At 32.0% G+C, this 24,399-nt stretch overlaps 4 protein-coding genes across 4 annotated transcripts; 3 read left to right on the top strand and 1 right to left on the bottom strand.

Moving 5' to 3' along the window:
- The first annotated feature begins 2,670 nt into the window (after positions 1 to 2,670).
- Positions 2,671 to 10,080, top strand: LOC132703219 (zinc finger protein 501-like). The gene is made up of 7 exons (XM_060672346.1): positions 2,671 to 2,750; positions 5,643 to 5,989; positions 6,043 to 6,208; positions 6,258 to 6,427; positions 7,066 to 7,327; positions 9,069 to 9,226; positions 9,689 to 10,080. The coding sequence occupies exons 1-7, from the start codon at positions 2,671 to 2,673 to the stop codon at positions 9,877 to 9,879; spliced, it is 1,374 nt and encodes a 457-aa protein (XP_060528329.1). The 3' UTR covers positions 9,880 to 10,080.
- A 1,817-nt stretch (positions 10,081 to 11,897) lies between these two features.
- LOC132703533 (electron transfer flavoprotein subunit beta-like) lies at positions 11,898 to 16,706 on the top strand. The gene is made up of 5 exons (XM_060672852.1): positions 11,898 to 12,052; positions 14,695 to 15,012; positions 15,182 to 15,262; positions 15,826 to 15,966; positions 16,458 to 16,706. The coding sequence occupies exons 1-5, from the start codon at positions 12,002 to 12,004 to the stop codon at positions 16,629 to 16,631; spliced, it is 765 nt and encodes a 254-aa protein (XP_060528835.1). The 5' UTR covers positions 11,898 to 12,001; the 3' UTR covers positions 16,632 to 16,706.
- Positions 16,707 to 17,111: 405 nt separating this feature from the next.
- Positions 17,112 to 20,922, top strand: LOC132703784 (uncharacterized). Its single transcript, XM_060673255.1, has 4 exons — positions 17,112 to 17,214; positions 18,758 to 19,079; positions 19,479 to 19,665; positions 20,782 to 20,922. Coding segments are annotated over exons 1-4 (591 nt in total). The 5' UTR covers positions 17,112 to 17,213; the 3' UTR covers positions 20,863 to 20,922.
- A 1,970-nt stretch (positions 20,923 to 22,892) lies between these two features.
- LOC132703218 (E3 ubiquitin-protein ligase HECW2-like) lies at positions 22,893 to 23,839 on the bottom strand (the record flags this gene model as incomplete). The annotated part of the gene is made up of 3 exons (XM_060672345.1): positions 22,893 to 23,162; positions 23,223 to 23,473; positions 23,531 to 23,839. Coding segments are annotated over 3 exons (819 nt in total), but the record flags the coding sequence as incomplete, so codon positions are not given.
- Positions 23,840 to 24,399: the final 560 nt, after the last annotated feature.

The following is a 24,399-nucleotide window of genomic DNA, read 5'->3' as shown; positions in this document are numbered from 1 at the left end:
ATAAATGGGTCACGAATCTTGTTAAATATTCCCAAACAAGTTTTCTGTAAAGTAATGTTATGATTTTTTTGGGTTTAATTTAATCTAATTTCAACACCCCCATAAGAGTTTATTTATTTTATGGTAAATACTTTCTAGAAAATCATCATTTAAGTATTTTAAACACTTTTAAAAACTACAGGGTGATACTAAGGCAAGGTAAAGGCTTTTTTTATAACCCCCCACCCCGCTTAAATTTTATCCTCAGAAAGAACAAATTTTACTGGACGACATTAAAGGGGTACTACGAACAGGTTTGTTGGGAAGGGGAAAAGAAGCCTCTACTCGCAAAAATGTAAAAATGCTTAAAACGCTTCAAATGACAATCTTCTGGGGATCATTTATATGTAAGTGAGCCAGATTAATAGAAAAAGATAACCAAAGGTTGACCCCCTGTTAATATAAACGTTTTTGCTTAAAACCACCGTCGTCCACATAAGTCTGTGCCTTGAAACCTGAAATATCCAGTATCATGCATTTTGCTCACAAAATGTTTTAAAAACTCAATGAACTAACTGTGACGAGCCATAATACGGCCCTAATTTTTTTTACTAGCGTTGAATACTTTCAAACGACCACCGACTCAACGGGCGGAACACGAATAATTCGTGATACACGTTTATGAATTGTGAAAATGTCCTACAAACCTTTAACGTAAAGCCTTCTAAACTGGTTTTAGCGTCGCAAATGCATACCCACAATTAATTAAACGGTGAATGATATTTCAGGCTCGATTTCACGTCGCGATCAAAATTAAACGCGGCGATTTTGCGACGCACAGTGGATCGACGGAAATTGAGGAAATTTTCAACATTTAACTTTGAAACTTTCAAGTTGTACATATTAAAATGATTTTTATTAAAATACATAAAAACACGACTTAATGTCACAAAATCTCATACACGCATAGAAATAACCTGAATAACTTTTATAAAATCAAACTGCGTGATTCATAAGTCGTAAGTCATTAAAAAAAACACTATTATGCAAATAGCTACTAGAGATATATAGAGGCCCTGAATATGCTAGCTGATACTACAGGAACTTATGCTGCAACTCTCAAAAATTTTTGAAAACAAACACATCGGGAAAAAGCGAAGGAACAAAAACTGAATCCAATAGGGGCGCATCAAAGATGAAATTGATCCTCGCACACCCAGCCTTCCAGCCAAAAGGAACGTAGTGTCACCCGTTTTCCACGTTCCCACTTCTTCAGATAATGTTTATCCATATTTATAATCTATAAAAAGAAACAGACAAACAAAACTAACCAAAAGGCCAAAAAGCAGAAGAAACGACTAAATTCAAAATATGTAAACAACATACTTAGCTATAAAATTGGGAAGGTTAAATGGGTCGAACAAATTTTATTGAAAACCCCGTTAAACCCTTAAATGAATTATTTGCTTCGTAATACGACTAATACTGAAATGCTAAACATATAGCACGTAACAAGTAAACTTTAGTCACGTAGGAAAACATTCTTCGTTGGTTCGAAAATCAACTGTTGAAGAACTTGACTCGAGACTTGAGTGAGCCATGTATCAATGCTCCTTAGCATTGCACGTTATTGAAACAAGGCTGAAATTCAGAATTGATTAACCAAACAAAAACTTGGGTATCCGAACATAGCATCGAAATCTGAACTTCTAACCTTGGTGACAGGGTAACAAAAATTGTATGCATTCTATAAAGCAACAAAGAAGTAGGTGGTAGATGACACCGAGCGAAAGATTCATTCAAAAATGTGGGAAAAGATACTGGAAACTCTTACCCTTGAAATGGGGATAAACACATTACACACATGACGAATGACATAACAGGGAACAAACAACGCACAGGCAGGAGATTCTTCCACTCATGTTGTCGACGACTCTAGTGATTCTAGTCATATCAGTAAGAATAATAAATAAAAATATTCTACATATATTCATAATACCTAATTATTAATATTTAAGAGGTTTGAATGTTATGGTTAGATCTTTTTAATATGAGCGATAAATGAACAAATAAAATCAAGTTCTGGGTAAATACCTTTAAAATTAAGCATTGAAATATTGTTTATATTTTAATTAAAGAAAAATATGTAATGACGTTTATTTGGTATCAGCTATATATTTGCACTACCATTTTGGATCCAAGTTAACAAGGGACAGTAGCTTGGACAGTGCAAATGTTGCAACATCACTAAATCTATATGCAGTTACATCAGTGTTATCATTCACAGTTCCCTAAAAGCTTTTAATTACGTACCAGCAATACCAGCAAAGATGATTGTGGACGTGAAAAATTATCAAACGGTCTTTACAGAAAAAAAAATGGCAGCAACTTTCTATAGGCATTTTATCCGTGGCTCTTTCGAATGTAACGACATTGGTGATTTTTATACTCGATTTTACGTCACCGATAGTATAAATCGGCACCGTCGCGAGCGTGCTTGTTTTTGGGTTAATCCGTAACGCGACAGAGTAGCGATTACGCATCGGAGATGCGAGTTTGCGGCTGTTGGACCGGCATGCGATTGACCGTTTCTCGAAAAACGAATACTTAGCCTACTTTCTCTGCCGAGATCGCTCAACCTCAGCCGTCGGATTAAAACTTTGTGCTGTACGCGAATATCAATTTGAAAGCATGCCTTCAGAGCGCCGACACTGCCTAGACTGTACATTTTTCTCGGATAGTTCGCCGCTTCCGCTGCAAATTCTCACGCAGTAAGGCGAGTCTAGCGCATGAGTGCCATAGTACTCATTTTTGTTTTTTAATGGTGCTGATCGCTTATAAGACCATAAATGAACCATCGTTTTTTTACTGGTCGGGAGTTCGAATTCAATTCTTCCAAAAGCTAACCCGAAGAAACTTTCAACGTAACAATTTAAGCACGATATACGAGTTTATTTCAATTTTCGGTTTTTTAAGTTATTCATTTTTTTCGTTTTTAAATTTCCTATTTCCTTCTACCGCGTATTCGCCCATCGTTTCTTTTTCGTTAGTTTTTGTAATGTTTACTAATCACTGCTTAGGAAGAAACCACGATGCTGGGTTATTTATTTTATAGTTTAAAAAATACATCCAATATGCACTTCTGCACTTCACACCATGTCAACTTTTGATTGAGCAATATTTTGTGATCCCTGTCTTTCGTTGCCACGGTGGATTCTTGGATCCTAACTTTTTTAAAATTTTCACTGGGCAATAATCTGACGTTTAATTTATTCTCCTAGGACCTACCTACCTCTAGAATATTTCTGAAGTTACCTTTTTTTTTTTAAACTCACTTTCAAAATAAAGACAAACATTTACCCAACCATATTATATGTATTTGAATCCTTTCAAATTTCAAATTCTGGGCAACTATAAATTAAAGTTTTATTATTTATTAAAGTACCTAAAACGTAACTGGCGACGGTGCTTAATAAATCTAACGCTTTAAATTAATATTCTGCGGGACACGCCTAATGAGTGCATAGTTTCACCAAATATTCTCATAAGAAACACTTAGTCGGCAAAATGAATAGCACCATAAACCCCTTAGCTCGTGTGCAAAATATGACCCCAATTTTATTTAGGTACTGCTGAAAATATTTTCGGGAGTCCTTTTTACAGGGAAAAGGCATTTTCACACACATATTTATTAACCAAACCAATTGCTGCATACCTAGATGAAACTTTGAATATTAAACATAAATTCCTTACACCAAAAAATTTGGTTGTGATTTAACTTCCAAACTAACCAATATATAGCATTGTAGGTAATTACAGCTCGCATAGACATAGGTATTTGTATTTTCAATGCTTTGCTTAAATTCTATAATTTTCTTAGTGACAAGTTACTTTAATCACTTTTTAACCGACTGGTAGTACTATGGCTTATATTAACTCAATTAAATAAACGTAGCTATGTAGAGTAAAAAAAATAGAGTTCGAAAGTAATAAAAGATTGAAGTAAAATTTAAAAAAAAATCAACATCCTAGTTTGGGTTTCCAAAACTCTAGGTAGGTACATCCTACGTCTAAAATCAAAATGCAAAAAACAATAATAAGAGGTAACGCTAAAGCTAAAAGTACGTTGCAAACACGCTAAGTAATTAATATGCAAAAAGTTGGGTGGCGCCCATTTACCTGCGAAAATACCTTAAATTTGATCTTAGTAGTTCTTATTCCCTCCGACCCAAGCAATTTAGGAAACCTGAATAACTAAAGAAACCTTTAGAAATACTCGATTGACTTCGCCAACTATGAGGACAATTTACCGTCTAATTCTTTGATAAATTTGATATCAAATTAATATTTTATAGGTGGTTTAACGCAACTTAAAAAATCCTTGATAACATAACATGTTTCCATAAACGAATTTCGCAAATAAATTAACTACTTATCTTGATAACATATAATACAAGTACATGCATAATATTCCAGATAAATCCTAACGTTTTAAAATTAATACGAAATCCAAATAAAAGTCCACATACCTGCCAAGCGGAGTTTTATCTACGTCATATACTGCCAAGATTGATTCCTTTTGAACTACGGTGCCCAAGACACCTTCTTCTAACTGTAGGAGACCGTCACGTGAAGTCGTATATCCCAACATATTGCCAATGTCACTAATTTATTGCAAATAAATAATCACAGTACAAAACAATAAACAATTTGACAGTCTCGTTGAATTTCCAACAACCGTTTCTACCTGTTCCTAATTCGGCCAAACAGCTGCCGACTCTGCGAAGGTTATGTTTGCTTTGCTTTCAAATTAACGTTTTTTTTTTCAAAATCTGGTTTTCGGCAGAAAAAAATAAGACATAATGGAGAATATAACAGAAAAGTTACATACTCGCATAAATATACGCGCACTACTTATTGGAAATGCACAGAAATAAAAGAAAAAACAAAACTATAAACACAATCAAGCCATACGATCCGAAGCGCTTGCTATGCCCTTGCCCACATGGAACTAACTGACAAGAAACATGAAAATTTCACATGCGTTCTCCACCTCTCGACTTGGACGATATTGGCAACAATCAGTGCGACATCTTCTGATCAAATGTGAATGCAAAATTGTTGAAATCAAGTTTTTGGCACGAAGGGCGCTAGATGTCAGTAGTGCGGTAATTGATATTTTATTAAATTTCTCATTTTATTTATTCAATGATAAGTCGTATTAAAGTTTTAGCGACATAAAATTACCAAAGCATGTATGTTCGATATTTTTGTTTTTATAAATTTACACACACATGTAGAGAGCAGGTTGCGACAGTAAAAAACGCGAAATAAAAATTTATAATCTATTTTTAATACGCATGAGCATATACTACATTTTTCTCCTTTCCAGAAACAATGAATGAAAGATTGGGAATATTTCAGGCACAGCATATTATTCCATTATCTATGAAGTTAACCTCGAATATTTTAAATTTAAAAAAGAGTTCTTGTAAATAAACTAAAAAGAACTTTAAGAATTGGCCAAAATGTACAGTCCTCCGTCGCAATTAATTTTTCACAAAATTTGCCGAATTTGTCTTAACGAATCAAAAGAGTTGTTAAACATCTTTTCTACAAATTGTAGGAATTTTATCCAGCAACTTTCTTCAGTCCAAGTAAAGTTATCGTGTTGCGCTTTGGATTAATTATTGTAGATTGTTTCAGATCCATGTGAACGACCATCTACCACAAAACATATGCAATAGCTGTGTAGGTAAACTAAATGAGTTGATAGAATTTAAAGAACAAATTGAAAATAGTGATCGAGTGCTTCTTGAAGTATTAAGCATCTCACAATCAGAGGTAGGAAAAGAACCTAATAATTGTGAATTGGACACAATTCTAAGCAAAAAGGATTCAAGTAACCATGAATTATTTGCCAAAGAATCTAATAATTGTGAATTGGACACAATACTAAGCAAAAAGGATTCAAGTGACCATGAATTATTTGCCCAATCAACTTCAAAAGGTAGCACTAATTACTTATTAGCAAATATTTTTTTTATAAACATCATTTAAAAGTTTTTTGTAGTATATGCAGCTTGAGTTTTGTTGATAATCAGCTGCAAGAAGCACATAATGACACATTTCATCCCAAAGATGATTTACATTTTTGTCACATTTGCACCAAAAATGTTAGTAAGGAATATAAGAAAAATTCTCTAAAAAGACATTTATATAGTCATAGGTAAATGTGAGAACCGACATTAAGTTGGCAATAATGTAGCAAATTTTAGAAAGGAAGTCAAATACTCTTGTGATGTGTGCGGGAAAATCTGTAAAAGTCTGTTTGATCAGAAACTGCATATGAGACAACATAAAGGGGTAGAACCAGCCATTTGTAATATTTGCATGAAGTCCTTTGCAACCCCTAGATATCTTAGAAAACATATGATTATACATAAGTGTAAGTTAAGTTCAAATTTCAATTTAATTAGGGATTACAGTACCTGTAACCGTTTCCATATATGTTATATAATGTACCATGTAAAAGTGCTGAAGGTTTTTGCTTAATTCAAAAAATTAATACGTGGAGACAGTTCTGGACCAGTTCTAAGTAAAGCATATTATCGAACATCCAGCCTAGAGATGGTGCATGGTTTTTTAAACACTTTCCATAATTTAGAGTATGTTTGTAAGTTTTAATGAATTTTTAGTTTGTATAAGAACATGTAGTTCAAAACCAGCATCCAAATCCAAGTGTGTTCGTTTTTGTAAAAATTAATTTATAAGAAGCTCCATTTAATTTTGTATAAAGGCTCCTCGTTTATTGTTGAACTTTTTATTTAAGAATTGCAAAAAAGGATTTTTCTTATTTTAATTACATTCTTCAATGCTGATGGCATCGCAATTCTGCCATTTAATATTGGTTTGGGAAATGACAGAAATGACTGACTCACTCAAACTATACTACACTTTTATAAACTTGTTGCATAATATACAAAAATGATTGGAAGTACCAAATTTAGAAATTTTCACAAGTTGAGAATGTGATATACTGTATAATTCAAGCAAGGGAATTTCGCATCAGTTTTTTTTTTGCAGCTGAAAAACCACATACTTGCAAAATATGCGATAAATCTTTTGCTCGAAAATTCAGTTTGAGAATTCATCTCAGAAGCCATACAATGGAGAAAAAGTACATGTGTACCGACTGTGGCAAAACATTCCGATATAGCCACAATTTGACCATCCACTGTCGCCAACATTCGGGAGAAAAACCCTACAAGTGTAAGATCTGCAGCAACGCATTCCACTCCAGTTCAATTTTAAGAGCTCACATGCTAATACATACGGATCATAAAAAGTAAGCATACTTTTGCTTGATGGTTGTAATGTAAATAAAGTAAAAAATATCCTCATAACCTTGATAATTGTGTAGGTTGGTAGAACAGGAAATTACAATGTCACCAAATGTATTATTAACATTTACACTAATTTAACATTCATATTGAAAAGTGAATCCAGATTTACATGCAGTTCCACTAAAGAACATTAACATTAAAAAGTCAGTCAACTTTTTACTTTATGCGCATGTGCATCACGAATATCAGTTTTGTCAGTTATGTTTCAAACTCTACTTACTTACATGACCGTCAGAATTGACAAACGTCAAAGTTCAAAACGTGGGAAATATCTCCAAAAACATCCGATTGATTGCTCCCAAACCCGTGCGGTAAAATCCCGGAAATGTCCGAAGTGCCTCGGATCCGCGAGAAACGAAACTGACTGGTAAAGTGCACGCTAGATCGGTGTGTAATTAGGTATTTTACATAGGGGAGAAGAAAAAATATTTTTTCCATTATTTGCTATTGTCTGTTAAGTAATTAATTTTTAATTATTGCACTTAATGCCACCGCCTACCGTTGTTTTCCCAATTTTAATGTTGAATTAATTAGTGCTAAATTTATTTTAATTTTTGTTAAATTTTTTTATTTTAATTTCCTTGATGGACGTATTTAGGATGAATATACTAGTTATTATTACTAACATCATAAAAATAAATTTTACCGTTAGGTTGGAATAATTGAAATACCATCAAATTATCTAACAAAAAAATGAAAATTAAAAATGAAATACATAAAAGGTTAAAAAAGCATAGTTTTTCAGGCACTTTAATATGATATCCTGTATGAAAATAATAAACAAATTGTTGGTTATTTTAATCCTTATGATATAGGAAATATGTTCTAATAATTATTGTTATCAAAAAAATTATTTTTTTAAACTTTTATTTTTATCACTTCGCTTTAACTTGATGAACAAATTAAGGGACGAGTAGAATTCGTAGTTAGCATGATGAAAAGGAATTGCGAAACATTGAGGTATTACGGCTTGTATAACCCATGTGAGCTAGCCAAAAACAAGTACCATTCAAAATTTTCAGTAGAGTTAGTACATCAAGATGAAACGTTTGAACGAAGAGAATCAATTTGATATGCGCAGCTAATTGCATTATAATTGATATGATAACAAAAAAAAACGCTCTCTGAACAGTTTCAATATTACTTATATAACACACATTGTATGTGAATGTATGTAGTACTTATATAACACACACTGATACTCAATTCCAGAGCCTACTGAATCGTCAAATAGCTCGAAGCAAATCGGAGTTAGTTAATTACTGTTGTCTATTATAAAACCCAGGTTTCGCATTGCTCTATTTATAATTATATGGTAATAGTCTACAAAAGTTAGTTTACACTCATTGGGATATTTGAGAAAGAAATCAACAGATTAAATGTTCTAAGAAGGGGAAGTTTTATTCAAACTTGCTGGTAGTAGCCTACACAAATAAAGTAATTAATGTTGCAGTCAACAAGAAGACCCTTCTTTTTTAGCTGAATCTGTGACTCCTCATTACCAGTAAAAGTTTTGATTAGATGACCCAGGCAGCCTGTAAACAAAACTCCAAGAAATTTATAGGTCAATTTTTTTCAATACTTGGTTTAGGCGTTGTTGCAAGTGCATTTATGCACAGGTGGAATTGTCGACCAAAGAAATAAATGGTAGCTAAAGTAAGAATAATGGGATACAATTTTCAGGTTCATTTGCAATGCATGTGGCAAAAAGTTTAAACGATCCGGCGACGTAAAGATACACATGAGAAGTCATACAGGGGAGAAGCCCTATGCGTGTACCATATGTTTAAACAGATACAAAATGGCTTCACACCTAACGGATCATATGAAAACTCATAAAGGTGTGTATGAATAGCAATATACAATGCAATATAATGAGTCAATGGTGAACTGAGTATACAATAATAATGTTGATAATCGATAATCTCAATGGGATTGATTTTTGTTCCAGGAGCCTAATTCCCCTAGTTACTTTATGTATAGCAACTGGACATTTTATTATGTATTTCTTTGTGATTTAATTTTTAATTTGACAAATTACTTAGCGCGAATATGGGTATTTGTAGTTATTTTTTAAAAGTAAGCCATAAAATAACCAAAACCAAGTGGGGTTGAGTAAAAACACTGGCAGTAATTTTAAAAAGTTTAATTACAAGAGAAATTTCTGAATTTTTTCCTGCATAATCAGAACTTTCCAAAAACTGGCATCTGCAAAATTTGATCAAAAACTATACATACGGTTACTTTTTACTTGTAGTTATAAAAATATGAGAATCAAAACCTAATGAAATTTTGATTTTCAGGTGAAAAAGATCACAAATGTGGTGACTGTGGCAAGGCATTTTATGATCAGAAAACTTTAAACATTCATAGAAAATGCCACAGTGGAGAAAGGTCCTTCATTTGCGATTTATGTGGTAAATCATTTATACATCAAAGCTCGCTTAGTGCACATGTTAAAAGAACACATAAATCAGAAACTCTGAGACACTGACTATATATATTTCTTATTTGATTATTAATAAAATCTAAAACTAGGTATATGATTATTATTGAAATTGGAAATTTTAATTCCCTCACTATGTTCGGGGAAAACCTTATACCAAAGTACTGAAGTGGTAAACACGTTCACCATTCCCAGGAGCACCAATTTGTTAAATAAGGCAATAAAGAAAAGAAATCCAAATAGTACAGTATCTGGAATAAACAATAAGGAACAATAAAAAAAAATGTTAATGGTTTTCTTTTTTACAAAAAGGATACGAAACATGAGCCGTTCCCATTTTTCCACCATAAACAATTCCGTGACTAGCAAATACCTGAAATACCAATAATCTAAGAATCTTGCGATAGAATTGAGCATTTTAGTATGGACTATTCTCAAGCTGTGACGAATGTTCTTTGAAATTCTTATTTAATACTCAAATGAACACTTTGACCCTAATTAACTAAATAGTCGCTTAATTTAACTACTACGACGTACTAAGTTACTAACTTCAAGTTAGTAACTTATCGATCCTCTCGCATTCTTAGCTTTTGCGACCACGATATAGCCAACATTGTGTGGGTCGTTCGCCCAACTTCATTTTTCTATACAAGGTAAGGAGTTCATTGAATGCAAGTCACAACGTCGATCTCGTTCTACGGACATCATAAAAGGCGACAGACATCAAATAAATTCGAAGCCTACTACTCATAAAATTTAATAAATTAAATCAAGCACTTTTTGAAACTATTTTATTATGGTGTCGTAAACCCGTTTCTCACTTGGCAACTTTTCACTGTTGCAATTTCAATATTTTCCATCAGCTGTTGCAATTTTATTACATTGCAAGTATTTGGTTAAATTGGTGAACGCATTTTTTTTTAATTGCAGGTCCTGAACATTCAGCAATGTCACTAGAATACATAATACAGCTAATTTTAGAATTTTTCTGTTTTTGAGATTATATTTCTAATCACCTTAATCAAATCATAAATCCAAAAGAATAAAAAAATGATTGTTTTATTTAAAATTGAATAGTATGCCCCAATTCCTTTGTAATGAAGGAATGTGAAACAACTAGGAACAGTAAAATTGCCAAGTAAAAAAGGAGCTTTCCTTATAGCAAGTCCTGATATACTTTTGTTTGTACTTCATTTCAATTTTCATTTTAATTAACATACATGAAAACGCTTAATGGAGTTCTCAATTTTTTATGCACAGGTTCCTAGCATAATCAAAAGTTATATTTACATTTAAGCATATTGTACTTGCTAAGTCAACAAAGTGAACTGCTCAATAAAGTTATTTTGCAATGCCTTTGGCGCCCATGAGTATTCCAAAAACCAAAGCAGCAACTGTAAAACCTTGGGCTACAATTCGAGTTCTCATCATATACTGTGACAGCTTTCTTCTACCTGTTCGAAAGCTCCAAAGTCCAACAGAAAGAGCAGTCGCAGTTGCTAATGCGCCTGTAAAATTATTAATGCATCAACTGCGCTGAGCCCTCTGGCTCCTACCTATTGGTATAAAAGGTTCCTCAGAAAACTTTCTGCGGAATTTTTCTGCAGCAGTTTCAATAGTTTTCCCTTCATCCATTTCATTTCGCAAACTTATCCAGTCATATTTACTTAAATCCTCTTTGATACTTTTTTTATTTGAATCCATTTCACAAAAAAAATTTCAGGTTTGAGATTGAGGTTAATTTTACAGGTCAAAAGACTTAGAGCAAATTTGGTGGGTTACGAATAGCATAAAAGGAAGAGAGAAAAAAATCGCTAAAAACTTGCAATACTTTAAGAACAATTTGGAATTATCACTCAATATTGGGACGTAAACAGTATGCAACATAGTAAAATTTGTCTGAGTTAAGATCAGAAATTTGTATTATGATAAAACTATTTCTTTTTATTAATTGTCTCATGTTGAATGAAAGTAGAGTTTATCTGTGATGATTGCCACACAGTTTGCATCTTGAATCAGCAACGACCTTTTTTAATTCTTAATTATACCATGCAACACGTTGACAAGTTAACCTAATTTTGTGTTCAAACTGTTGACAAGCAAAGTGCAAAGTCCAAATCCTGCTTGTGCCTTCTATTCGGCCTTCTATAATAGTTTGTTTGAAATTAAAATGGCTCGTGTCTTAGTTGGTGTAAAAAGAGTAATTGATTATGCAGTTAAGGTAAAAATCTGTCCTTAAAATATGATCAAAATAAATTATAAAAATGTTGCAATAGATCTACCATTAAATGGCTGAATCTTGTGTCATTATCTCAAAATTTTTCTTTATTAAACTATTGATCTTATCCTCGTTTTTGGTTAGTTTTTGAACATTTAATAAATAAGGAAATAAAGTATTACTGAACAAACAATTTCTAGAAATTGTTATTATTAATGTGGGAAATAATATATTTTTGGAAATCCTAATTGAACAAACAAAAATAAGAGGCTGCCCATTAAATATTTTCCTTTATATATCTCAAAGCTGATAAAAGCTTATCTTTTATTTTTTTTCTTATAATTATTCTGGTACAACAAATTGAGGATGGCAAAAAAACATTGGCTCTATCAAATTTTAGGAGATTATGCTTGAAAATTTATATATTCCTTATTTATTGTGATAAAATTTTCCAGTTTTTCCGGTAAAAGAGTATTAGAAATCAGCAGAAAAAATATTATTTTGGTAATAGCAAAATTGATTAAAATTTAACTTAAATAATAGTTTGATAAATCAGAAACGAAGAAAGTTAATATTTCTTTACAACTGAAGAAAAATATGTAAGCGTGTAATTGGTTGCATATTCTAAGTTCGATGCCTTCTCACGGTTATATGATTGAAATATAGAAATTAAAAATGTTTTCTTATACTAAGTAATAAAATGATTGGATTTTGTAGTGTTGGGGCTGGTCAATTGACCACTTCTTAATGTATAATAAAAATATCCACTCCATTTAGTTCTCAGAACGATGTGATTTGCGATGGAACACAATATAAATAAATATAAATTTCATTGTATTTATAAAATTAATTCTGTCAGTTGACTGATCAATTGACACAAAAACAATTTGATTTTTGAGAAACAAATCTTTTACTGTTGTGAAAAAAAAAGTGTTTTTTAGTCCTAGTGTTTAGATATGATAAATTATGCTCATTGATAATTTAATGCAGAACAAACTTCTTCATAAAAAACAAAGACACTTGATCTTGGTCAACCAAAAATTTCAGTTTTTCTAATACACATAAAGAAGGTTCGCACGGCACAGAAAACATCTCATGTCAGCTCAACACCGTAGGTCTGTAAATCACGGTCATCTCTTTATTCCTAAATTTAATTTTCAATTTCGGTGTTGCATCGCGATATTCTTTTGTAAAGCCTCATTAGCATCTATCATTGCAATTTATAGAAATTAATTACTTCTCAGAGTCTAAATTAATATGCTACATAAATGCAGGCGTTGTGTTTGAAGGGCACATGGGTTATCTGCAGAGATCAAAATTTTTACAATTTTCAAACTTACATGTAATTTTTTTTTGGCATTTTTCTATATATTATAAAAATAATCTAGAGGGTCTCGACAGGGAACTAAACCAAAATTAAGTAATTAACGATTGCTTTTAGAAAAAAATGATAGGTACTATATTCACCTTAATCAATGGGTATATGGTTTAGTATATGGCTTAGTAAAATGTCGCTCATCCCATCTGAAATTCTTTTTTTTGAGATAATACATAGAGGGCGCTAGTTTTGGTTATTTTTTTCGAAGTAAAACTGTATACTAAAGTGTATACTAAATTTCCTTTGATCAAACACACGATTTCTGAGACATTGACATTTTAACACAAAAAAACAAAACACAAAAAAACAAAACAAAACAAAAAACAGTGATTTCAGTGATCTTTTTCTGATTTATTCGTCGGCAACAATACAATATCACGCGAATTTGATGTGTTCATATTCATACATATGACTCAAATATTTTTTGTTCAGTTTCAAAAAGGACTTTAAATTTAAATTGATGAATGTCAATGCTAATGTCAATGTGAATGTGTTCATTTCTAATCCATAGCCTACCCATTTTTAGTGAATTGTGTTTCCGTTAACTTGGAATATAATATTACAATGCAAATATCTCTGTGGGTTTTATTGCAATAAATGAAGTATATTTTTTTTACTTAGAAATCATTACCAGTAATTGTAATCAATATCTCCAAAAATCCTGAATTCAAGTTTTCATGTCAATATCGCAAAAACAATTTAAGCTATAGAGAAATACCAGTTGTGCGAACTAAATTTGTACACTCTCTATTGTCGGGTTTCATATATACCCAAATCAAATTCTGAATAAAAGCGTTGTTGCCAAAGAATCAGCCATATTATATTTCGAAACCTCAGGTATAAAAGATCTTATTAAACAAATTTGAGCTCTCATTTTTAAAAGCAATGAAATTCAGTTTTCAACTGTTTTTTCAAATTTGCACTATCTTAGATCTTTTGTATTTGTTGCATAGCGCATATTTTCTCAGATCAGCGAGTATCTCAAGAAACGCACTACCCAACCACAACCATACAAATTTAAGTCAATTTACAATTGATCCCACTAAGGAAAAATATAATACCTGCTTATATTTTGCTGAACTTAAATTGGTTCATTCTTTAAGCAGTAAGGGCTTCTATGAGTCAAATTGTCAATATTTGATTACTCTCTTATAATTTTGTGGTGACTGTGACTGACATATAACAGGGGTATTTTGCTGATATTTGCTATAATCAATACATTAAATCTAACTGTGTATATGTAACGTTCAATAATGTTGTGCATTAGGTAAGGGTAAAACCTGACAAGACTGGTGTGGTCACTGAAGGCGTAAAACATTCCATGAACCCGTTTGATGAGATCGCAGTCGAAGAAGCCATTAGATTAAAGGAAAAAAAGATTGCTTCGGAAATAATAGCTGTCTCGTGTGGTCCTCCACAGGCGCAAGAGGTGTTACGGACTGCTTTAGCAATGGGAGTAGATAAAGCCATCCATGTTGACGTTGCAGGTCCAGAGTATGAAACATTACAACCTCTCCATGTATCTAAAATATTGGCAAAAATTGCTCAAAATGAAAAAGTGGATATTGTAATAGTGGGCAAACAGGTATCTTTTTTAACACTTGACAAAATAGAAATTAAGTTGGTATTAAAGCCGACAAAGGGATAGTTTTGGTTGGTTTAGTTTAGATTAATTGTTTTTTCAAAATGTTTATTTTTTTATATTTCACTGCGAAAAGCATTAGTACAAATATTTCACTATATTGTTTTTTTAGGCAATAGATGATGACTGCAATCAGACTGCTCAGATGACAGCAGGCATTTTAGGGTGGGCGCAGGCAACATTTTGCTCGAAGGTAATACCTAACTTAATAACTATGCATCGATAATACACATCCCTGGTCTTTATCAACCATATGGGTACTAGACATTAAGATTTCTTAGTTCAAATCTTCCTGTTATCCAATATGACCTTTCGGCGTTCAACAATTAAAATGGTTTCTGATAGTTTGTCAAATCAACAGTTTTCAGTTTGGGTGTGGCATTTTTTTGGCACAATTTTGGCCAAATATAGCTCAGATCCCATTGAATTTCTAGGGAGCAAAAACGAATTAAATGTTTGGAGATTGCTTTTTAGAAAGATATCTCTGTATTTTGTGTTGGCCTTGAAACGTGCCCATTGGTCGTATTAACCACGTTTTAGAGTATCATGGAGGCTTACAAATTCGGCTATACTGTGTTCGTAGTTTTTTTTAGTTATAATATACCAATCCACTTCCTAAGCACCTTTGTGTGGACTAATGAGTCTGACGGCTTTTTTATTTAACTGATTCCACTAGATGGAAAATTACTTTCACAGTGTTAAAATAATAGATAAATAAGTAAATGTGAAAAATGTTTTCCAAATAATTAATTTTAGATTGAGAAGGGAGACCAAGAGTTGACTGTTACGAGAGAAGTTGATGGTGGATTAGAAACTGTAAAGTGCAAGTTGCCCACTGTTATCAGCGCCGACTTAAGGTTAAACGAACCAAGATATGCTACTCTACCAAATATTATGGTAAGCTTTCAGGTTGAAAAATCAGTATATGTATATTTCACTAATTCTGGTAATCAAATAATAATTATTGAACAAAATATGTGTTGTTCAAATATTTAAATGTGATAAATACATATATACAATTATTCTTAAGTTTCTTAAGGTTTATAGTTTTTTAATATAGATAGATATTCATAGAGGGCGCTGTTATAGTAAGTAGTGTCACAAGCGTTTACCTCAAACATTTAATATCAAATATGTTTCAAAATCGGAATGAGCAACGTTTTCTACAATTAAACTATGAAATGCCAACTTATTGGGAAATATTTTCCAATATGCGTTCTGAGAGACACAATCCTTAATCTAGAATTTTTGTCGGTAGTGTTGTATTTGTTGTCACAATTTCTCAGAAATAGAAGAAGGGATAATTGTTGGTTGTTTATTTAAGAAAAAATCAATTAAAAATTATATTTTATTTTATATATTATTATATTATAATTTTTGTTGTTTAGAAAGCCAAGAAGAAACCGTTACAGAAGATTACTCCAAAAGATTTAGGCGTTGATACCAGCCCAAGAGTTCAAATTCTAAGTGTTGAAGATCCACCAACTAGGCAGGCCGGTACTATTGTTCCAGATGTGGATACTTTAATCTCTCGTCTTAAAGAAAGCGGGCATATACAGTGATAAAGAATCAATTTGTATTTTTGTTATTATTGTTTATATAAATTTTGAACAGCTATTTTCTTGTAATATATTCTTGTAGTATACAAAATTTAATTTTTCATTTGCTAACAATTTAAAGGGGGAAGAAGGTATAACAGTGAATATGTAGTGGCGAATTTGACAGTGGGAAAGTACTACAATGTCTTATACTGTGCGTAGTCACTTTCTACCAGAAAACGGTAAATCTGTCCTGGTACGCTTAGTTTGTGAGGACGTCAAATATCAGCAACTTTAAGTCTGTTGCGAAGTTGTTCTTACGAGATTGCTATGATGTTGCAACTCTATTTGCTAGCACAATTTTGTGCTAGTATTGTTGATTTTCTCGATTCTTGCCTGTACAAGTCCACATTTTCCACTATTTACCGTTAGATAAAATATGGAATAGATAATGGGAGAGTGGTCTCAGTGAAGTAAAGTTAACTAAGTAAAGAGGAAGCAGCAGTTATCACAGCGCCACAGACTACGGCTAGTATTCTGTGACAGCGTAATACAAAATTTGGAGAAAATTTGTTTGTTTTTGTGATTTTTAAAAGACTGAGTGAAAGTAAGTGTGATATTAATTGTTTTTACGAATGAGCGTTATTTCGTTGCAATTTGGACAGTGCGGAAATCAAATAGGACAAACCCTTTATTCTGTAGTTGACGACGATATTAAACTCAACTATAAAGATGATGTTTACTTGCAAAAAAAATGGTTTCGAACAAACAGAAACGGTGTTTGGGAGCCTCGCTCAGTTTTAATAGATACCGAAACAAAAGTAACCGACAATGTCCAAAGATCGAATTTTAAATTCAGAAATGTTGTTGCAAAATCTTTCGGAGGTGCTGCGAATAATTGGGCGTTTGGATATTTTCAACTTAGTAGGAAGATTGTAGACGAAGCACTTAATTGTGTTCGTCTTGAAGTAGAGGAATGTGATTTTTTAACCAGTATTCTTAATATATATGGTTTGGCTGGTGGGACAGGATCTGGAGTGGGAAGTTACATCATAGAACAGTTGAGGGATGAATATCCTAAAAAAAATATTTTGAATTGTTCGGTATTGGCCAATTCAAAAGGAGAAATTTCAACACAGTGTTACAATTCGCTTCTGACTCTATCTCATTTGCATTCCATCAGTAGTGGAACAATATTGTTTCAAAACGAAAAACTTTTTAATATTTGTTCTTATATACTTAACCAGAAGCAAGTGTCATTTTCACAATTGAACTTGGTACTATCCAACCAATTAGTATCTGCTGTGCAAAGTGAAGATATTACATTGCTTAACAATTTAACTGCTTATCCTTGTTTCAAATATTTAGAAATTCAAACAGAACCATATATTCGAGAGCATAATATGAAGTTTGAAGGTATTAGATCTTGGGATGCTTTAGTTTGCTCCACATTCAAAGGATCCAGGTATGATTTGCATCTTTTAAAAGAAAACTCTTTCAATATGAAGCTGATATCAGGTGCTTTGATGACACATGGATCTAAAAATTTTGTGTTTAACAAACAGGTTTATCAACATTCCACAAAATTTGTCAATTGGATTCCAAATGAGGAAGTATTCAAATCATTTCATAACAAAAAAAAATTTCTTGACTTTGAGAAATATGTTACTTTGATATTAAATAGTAACAGGATATACATACCTTTGAATTCTCTAATAAAAGATGCCTGGACGTCATTTGTACATGGGGCCTACTTACACCATTATAAAAAATTTGGATTGGAAGAAGATAACTTCATAAATGCATTTCAAGAACTTGAAAATTTGTTAGATGAATATAAAAATATATGACATATTTTGTATTTGAATGTCTTTTGTGTTCAAATAAATTTTTTTACACTTTTTTGTTTTGCTTGTGAACCTAATGGTGGATATGATGTGAAGTCGAACTGTTGGTTTTTACAGTATATTTATTAATCCTTTAATCGCAAATTCAAAATCCCCTGCCTTATCAAAGAGTGCTTAGTTGGCTATCTGAACACCCAATATTCTCCTTAAATATTGACTAGAGCTTATTGTATTTTTGTTTGTTCTGGAAATTAATGTTTTGTTATTCCCAACTTAAAATACATATTTATTACTATTTTTTAGTGACTGTAGAGTGGTCGATTGAGGACAAACGAAAGTTCTTGGTTTTATTAAAAAAATATGGCGCCAGCGACCTTGAAACTCTTCATCTTAATATGCCCAACAAGAGCATAGGAGAAATAAGGTATATGATCGATAAATACAAAAAAATGGCCCAAGAAAGATGGTCTCCTACGAGTGGGACAAATGAAACTGTAAGCTGGATTGAAATCATAAAAAGAGTGAATCTATCGCAGCAACATCCGGTCCAAAATATTTTATCCAGAGTTTTCAAGTATATAGCGCTCTATGAAAAAAAAGCAGAAGAAAGTGACATATGTTTGAGGTAACTGAGCACAACAAAATTTGTTTCAAAATGCCTTTAAATATATACAGGATGTCCTACCAAGACATCCTTAGATCTGGTCTTACAACTACAGCTAAAAAAAGGCATTAGGTACACAAAGTAAAATCATATATTTTGGAAAAATTTACCACAGGAAAATATTAAAAATAAAAAAACGATAAATAAAATCTCAACTCAGAAACTCACATAAAATAAGTTGATACCTATTTTTTATTATTAGTGAAAATTCTGTCATATTGCCAAGGCTATAGGCTGATATTGTACCATCTACTTTGGAATACCGAATTCTCATATTTTGGAAAAGTTTTTTTAGTAGGGCATCCTGTAATGGCTGGTAGCGCTTATTGTTTTTAGAATTGACCATTCATGTTTTTTCAGAGATTGTTATATGTTTTTGTCCGATGTTTGTAATGATAAGTCACCCAAGGAACTATCTGAAAGAGATGGCTATTTATTAAAACAATGCTTAGAGGATATGTCAACAAATCTTCAAGGAGAATATTTGTACCAAACTAAAAAATATTTTGAAAGTATCAATAATTTTGAATCATTAACTTCTAAGAGGGTAAGTTTGAATAAACCATTCACTTTTATTTAGCATTAAATGAACTTCACATTAAAATTAAGGTACCACTAAAATTTGGGTGAAATTGAAATTGATTCTTCAAAAAAGCGAAAAACCTATTTTATATTAAACATTTGTCACATTCTGTACTGTCTGTCTAAGTCATTGCACTATTTTCTTTCTAAACAGCGATCTTCACAAATTTTATTCAGTTTTCCATAACAGTTAATAAGGTCTGGGCATATACCTAAATTGATACCTATCGAATTTATCAACCGTTTTTGTCACAGTTATTACAAAAGTTTGCCACCACAAAAATCGAAGTGCAATAGAAATGGCTATAGAAAACCAAAGCATGTCACTATCTGTCATTACATTACATGCCTTGACTTGGTCAGGTCATGTTGACAGGAATTCCCACTGAATGTAACAGACTGTTCTGTATTGTTTATATAAACATTATTTCTAAAATATCTTTGGGGTGACAACTAAAATTATACCGGGTTTCAGGGTTAAAGGGCAAATCACAAAAATACTTGTAACATTATTAGGTAACAAATTGAACTATCGTCAATAGAAATTATGAAAGTGACCTATACTGCTTTCTTGTGGATTTTAACAAAATCATTAATTCACTATTCTATGCATCTCACAAGTCACAGTTTAAACCTTGCTGATATAATATATTATAATGTCAATGGAAATAACAGCCTCTTGTTAATCTCAAATAAACTTTTATTTATTGTGCCCGCAAATATATATTGTCATAAATATATATATTTTAGGCTTTTTACAAAGTAAGATTGCTTGACAAGTATCTCTTGAAAAAATATGTAATAAAATTAAGTTTAACTTTTTTTCTATCACCTTGCAATAGATCATTTAATTTTGTTTGTGTAATTTTTTATGATGCATTTATCGCATGCAAAGGAGTTACATCAAATTAGAAAATGCTGAAAAACTTGAAGGGATAATTTTTTTTTGTGATAGAGAGAGAGATGAGAATATTATAAATGGACATGCATAAATAAATATGTATTTTAATGTTTAAAATAATTTGTTTGTCTTTACTAAATAAAACCTTTTGTTTTCTGATTATGTTTATTTTTTTTTTAGGAAGGATCATTACTAAATCCCCTGAATATTCCTGAAACTTTGCTACAACCCAACAATCAGGATATCAAGGCTGAATTATGAAAAACCACGGTTTTTGGGAACAGCTGTTTATTTTGAGGAATGTTACAGATCATTTTAAATCCAGGAGAAAAACGATTCTTATCTCCTTGCATAAGGGGGTGAGTCATATTTCTTAATTTGTCAAGGTTAACTGAACGTTTTACTTTGTAATAGTTGAATATAATCCACGTTTTTATGATCACCTAATTGAGCGTCATTCCCTTATACAGTGAGGTCACGAAATTCATTCTAGAAGTAGCTTAGAAGGCAGAAGTAAAATGGCAAACATGTCTTTGCGATTTAATGAAAGCATTCAACTTTTGTTTCGGTTTATACCTCTTAAATATTGACTAGACTTTTAAAAATCACATTTTACCTTTTCTTTTATATAAAAATGAACAAATAGTATATTATCATTTGGTAACTACATTTGTAAAAGCTTAACATTAAAATAAATTATAGCTTGACTTGTATAAATAAAAACAAATAAATGCGAAATTTACATATCAATATTTGTGAGTGATCTATGTACAAAAAATTTTTCTTCCGTTAAACCCTTAGCAGCTGTTTAATAAGAAATTAACTTGTCGCGAGAGAAAAACTGAAGAAAAAACACACCTATAATACAAACGCTAAATGTTAAAGGAAAGGGAATAAATTACTCTACATAAATTATTTCTAGCCACGAAAGAATTATTTGGTGATAAAATCGTTGGTTACAGATTATATTAATATATACCTATGGTTAAACTGGCATTTGTTCCTACGCTTTACAAAATACCGCTGTACAGTACTACTACTGGCTTTAACTTGAAATTTTTAAAGAGGAACAAAGAACTTTTCAACAATGTGTAGTATGTCCATTTTTCTTTGTTATTGTAATGTATGTCAGTTATTTACAAAAAATGCCGTTTTTAAAACAATCCTAGCTGACTTTGTTTTTAAAATACAGCGTGAAATAGAAAATTTTGGCCATTTCAGTTACAGTTTGTATTTTAAACATGTTGAAAACGAAACCCTATAGATCTTTTTGGGTAGAATCCGGAAGCGTATTCAGATTTTTTAGCAATATCTAATTTTTAAGATACAGGCTAAACGTCATGCATATTTTAAAAAATATTTGAATTATTATTTTATTTAAAGGAATACGAATAGACTACACAAAAGTAACCTTAAAAAATTGCTCAAACTGCAATCAGCTGCCAGACATTCAAAAAAATTATAATTTGAGACCTCTTCTCACCTCACATCTTCTTATTCACATTTTTTTATAAATGAGTCACAAGCCAAAAGTAATTTAAATAAAACATAATGTGTATTTAAAAAAAAAATGAATTGAGCCTTTTATGTAAAAATGTAAACAAGTACTTTAAGAAATATAAGCAAGACCTATTGACCTCGTAAATGCCCAAAGAAGAATTTTCAAAATATGTGAAACATGTCTGAATGCTGATAGCTGCTTTTAAAAAATATGTACTAGTTTTTTATTCTCTAGTTTTTTCTGATTATAATAATAAAATTAGGATGTTATAAAAAACTAGTAAATATTAAAAAAACTGTCCATCAGCTTCCAGACATGTTTGACACGTGACGATTGCTAGTGATACTTTCTAGAAAAAACGTATTAAAAACGTTTATAGACAATGGATGTTCGAAACGCCCATGTTTGACACATTTTGCTAATTCTTTATGGGTAAAATATTTTTCATTTAAAAAAAAAGAATGTTTCATAAAAAAACAAAAGTTTTCCTAATATCTTAAAAGTTAAAAACAAAAGTATTTCACTTGATTCTAAGTGAGGTCTATAAGGTTTCGTGTTTATCTGAACTGAATGTTTAACTGAACTGGCCAAATTTTCTGTTTCATCTTGTATCCTAAAAACAAAGCCAGCTAGGAATGCTTCGAAAACGGAATCTTTTGTATCACGAAAATAAACCATGCAATGACAACGAAAAATCAACACGCTGTACAATTTACTCGGAACACGCAACATCTAGCTTTTAACGAAAACGAATATGAATGTATCAACATTAAGTACCATTAACAACAATAATAATTATATCTATTCGATACCGAACGTATTAGTCTCTTCAACTGCCAACAGAAGCTTTTCAAACAGAACTTCAAATGTTGGATAGGGTGGCAAATCTAACCTATTAAAACAAGTATGCGCCCTTGGTAGACTATTTGGCTTTCCCCATTTCTCTATGCAAAATTTTCTAGAACCTATCGAGCCTCTAAGCGCGGCGAAGCCTTCAAATGGAATACTAGAAGTACCCGTAACGAACTGTAATAATCTCAACCTTTGCTCATTAGTGAACCTGAAAGAAAAAATGGTAAACAGAATAGTTTGTTCAACTTTTATTTTTGTTTGAATATACCTTTCGATTGCTTGCCAAAACCAAGCAACAACAGGATGCTGATCATGATACCCGCTCCTGTATTCTGTATTATTTCTCCAGTCCAGCAAATCTATTTCTGCTGTACCGGCTATAACTAATTCTAATTCTCTGGCATCGAAAACGCTTACTAATCTAGGATCAACGACTTCGTAAAATCCCCTAACTAGAGATTCGGTTTGTTCTGAAACTCCTCTCTCTAGGCGCCACCTTACTATCCTTTCTAGGTACTCCTAAAAAAAGCCCGTCACTATTGCCTATCGAACCTTAACGAGTCAAACGTCGTCAACCTTTTTATTTTTCTCTGTGACCGGAACATTTCTTCCTCCCGGTTTCAATTCCTTCTCCAAAACTTGCCCGAATACTTCCTCCGTTACGGCAAAGGTAAGCTCAAGTTCTCCTTGCAGTGACACGTCGTGTTCCTTAATCCACTGTAGGGATTGGTGAAATTCAAAATCTAAGCTTTCCAAATCTGACAAAGCCACGGGGAGTCTCAGCAGAGCTTTGTAAAAAGGGCGTGTGAAAAACGCGTCCAAAAGATATTGATGAACTAGCGCTAATCCTAATACTCTTCCGCTAAATCTAAACCTAGAACAAAATTAAGTAGTAGGGTCTAATTTAACATTGTTTGCATACCGAGTAGTATATCTGAATAATAATAATTAGAGACTATTATAGAAGAAAAGGGCATTTTCATAGTCAAACACAAGCGTTAGTTAAAATCTAATAGTTTTTCAAGAAGAAAGAAAGTTCTTTTTGGTAACTTCGATACTTTTTACCATTCTTATTTTCTGAAACATCTTGTATAACGACATAACGAAATACTGATCATAGAACTACTAAAAGAAAGGGCAAAATGTAACACTAGCAATTATTATAATATGGAAGTCAATTTAATCGCGCGAGGGTTGCTATTTATATTTCTGGTCTAAAAATGAAGAAATAATTATCATAATGAGTTTTACTATTTTTCAAAATACTCTTGAAAATCAATATACAGGGCTGCAGAGCAATTCGATGTTATTGGTCAACAATTCCTTTGTCTGAGCCGCTGAGAGCCCGCATTGTGCTGATGAAAAATGATTATTTATCTTTCGCTTTTTTTGAATTTCCCCAATAACTTCTGATAAACAAATAGTTCTGTACCATTTAGAATTGA

Source organism: Cylas formicarius, unplaced genomic scaffold (genome assembly GCF_029955315.1).
Source record: "Cylas formicarius isolate icCylForm1 unplaced genomic scaffold, icCylForm1.1 PGA_scaffold_6__28_contigs__length_40554024, whole genome shotgun sequence".
NCBI lineage: Eukaryota > Metazoa > Arthropoda > Insecta > Coleoptera > Brentidae > Cylas > Cylas formicarius.
The sequence above is the reverse complement of the archived record's forward strand: the minus strand, read 5'-3'. Positions and strand labels throughout refer to the sequence as shown.

Coding starts and splice junctions, on each gene's coding strand:
- LOC132703219 (XM_060672346.1), top strand. CDS start 2,671: ATGCCTTCAGAGCGCCGACACTGCCTAGACTGTACATTTTTCTCGGAT. Junction 2,751..5,642: donor CCGCTGCAAATTCTCACGCA/GTAAGGCGAGTC, acceptor GTCCAAGTAAAG/TTATCGTGTTGCGCTTTGGA. Junction 7,328..9,068: donor ATACATACGGATCATAAAAA/GTAAGCATACTT, acceptor TACAATTTTCAG/GTTCATTTGCAATGCATGTG.
- LOC132703533 (XM_060672852.1), top strand. CDS start 12,002: ATGGCTCGTGTCTTAGTTGGTGTAAAAAGAGTAATTGATTATGCAGTT. Junction 15,263..15,825: donor AGGCAACATTTTGCTCGAAG/GTAATACCTAAC, acceptor AATTAATTTTAG/ATTGAGAAGGGAGACCAAGA. Junction 15,967..16,457: donor CTACTCTACCAAATATTATG/GTAAGCTTTCAG, acceptor TTTGTTGTTTAG/AAAGCCAAGAAGAAACCGTT.
- LOC132703784 (XM_060673255.1), top strand. Junction 19,080..19,478: donor GAAAGTGACATATGTTTGAG/GTAACTGAGCAC, acceptor ATGTTTTTTCAG/AGATTGTTATATGTTTTTGT. Junction 19,666..20,781: donor AATCATTAACTTCTAAGAGG/GTAAGTTTGAAT, acceptor TTTTTTTTTTAG/GAAGGATCATTACTAAATCC.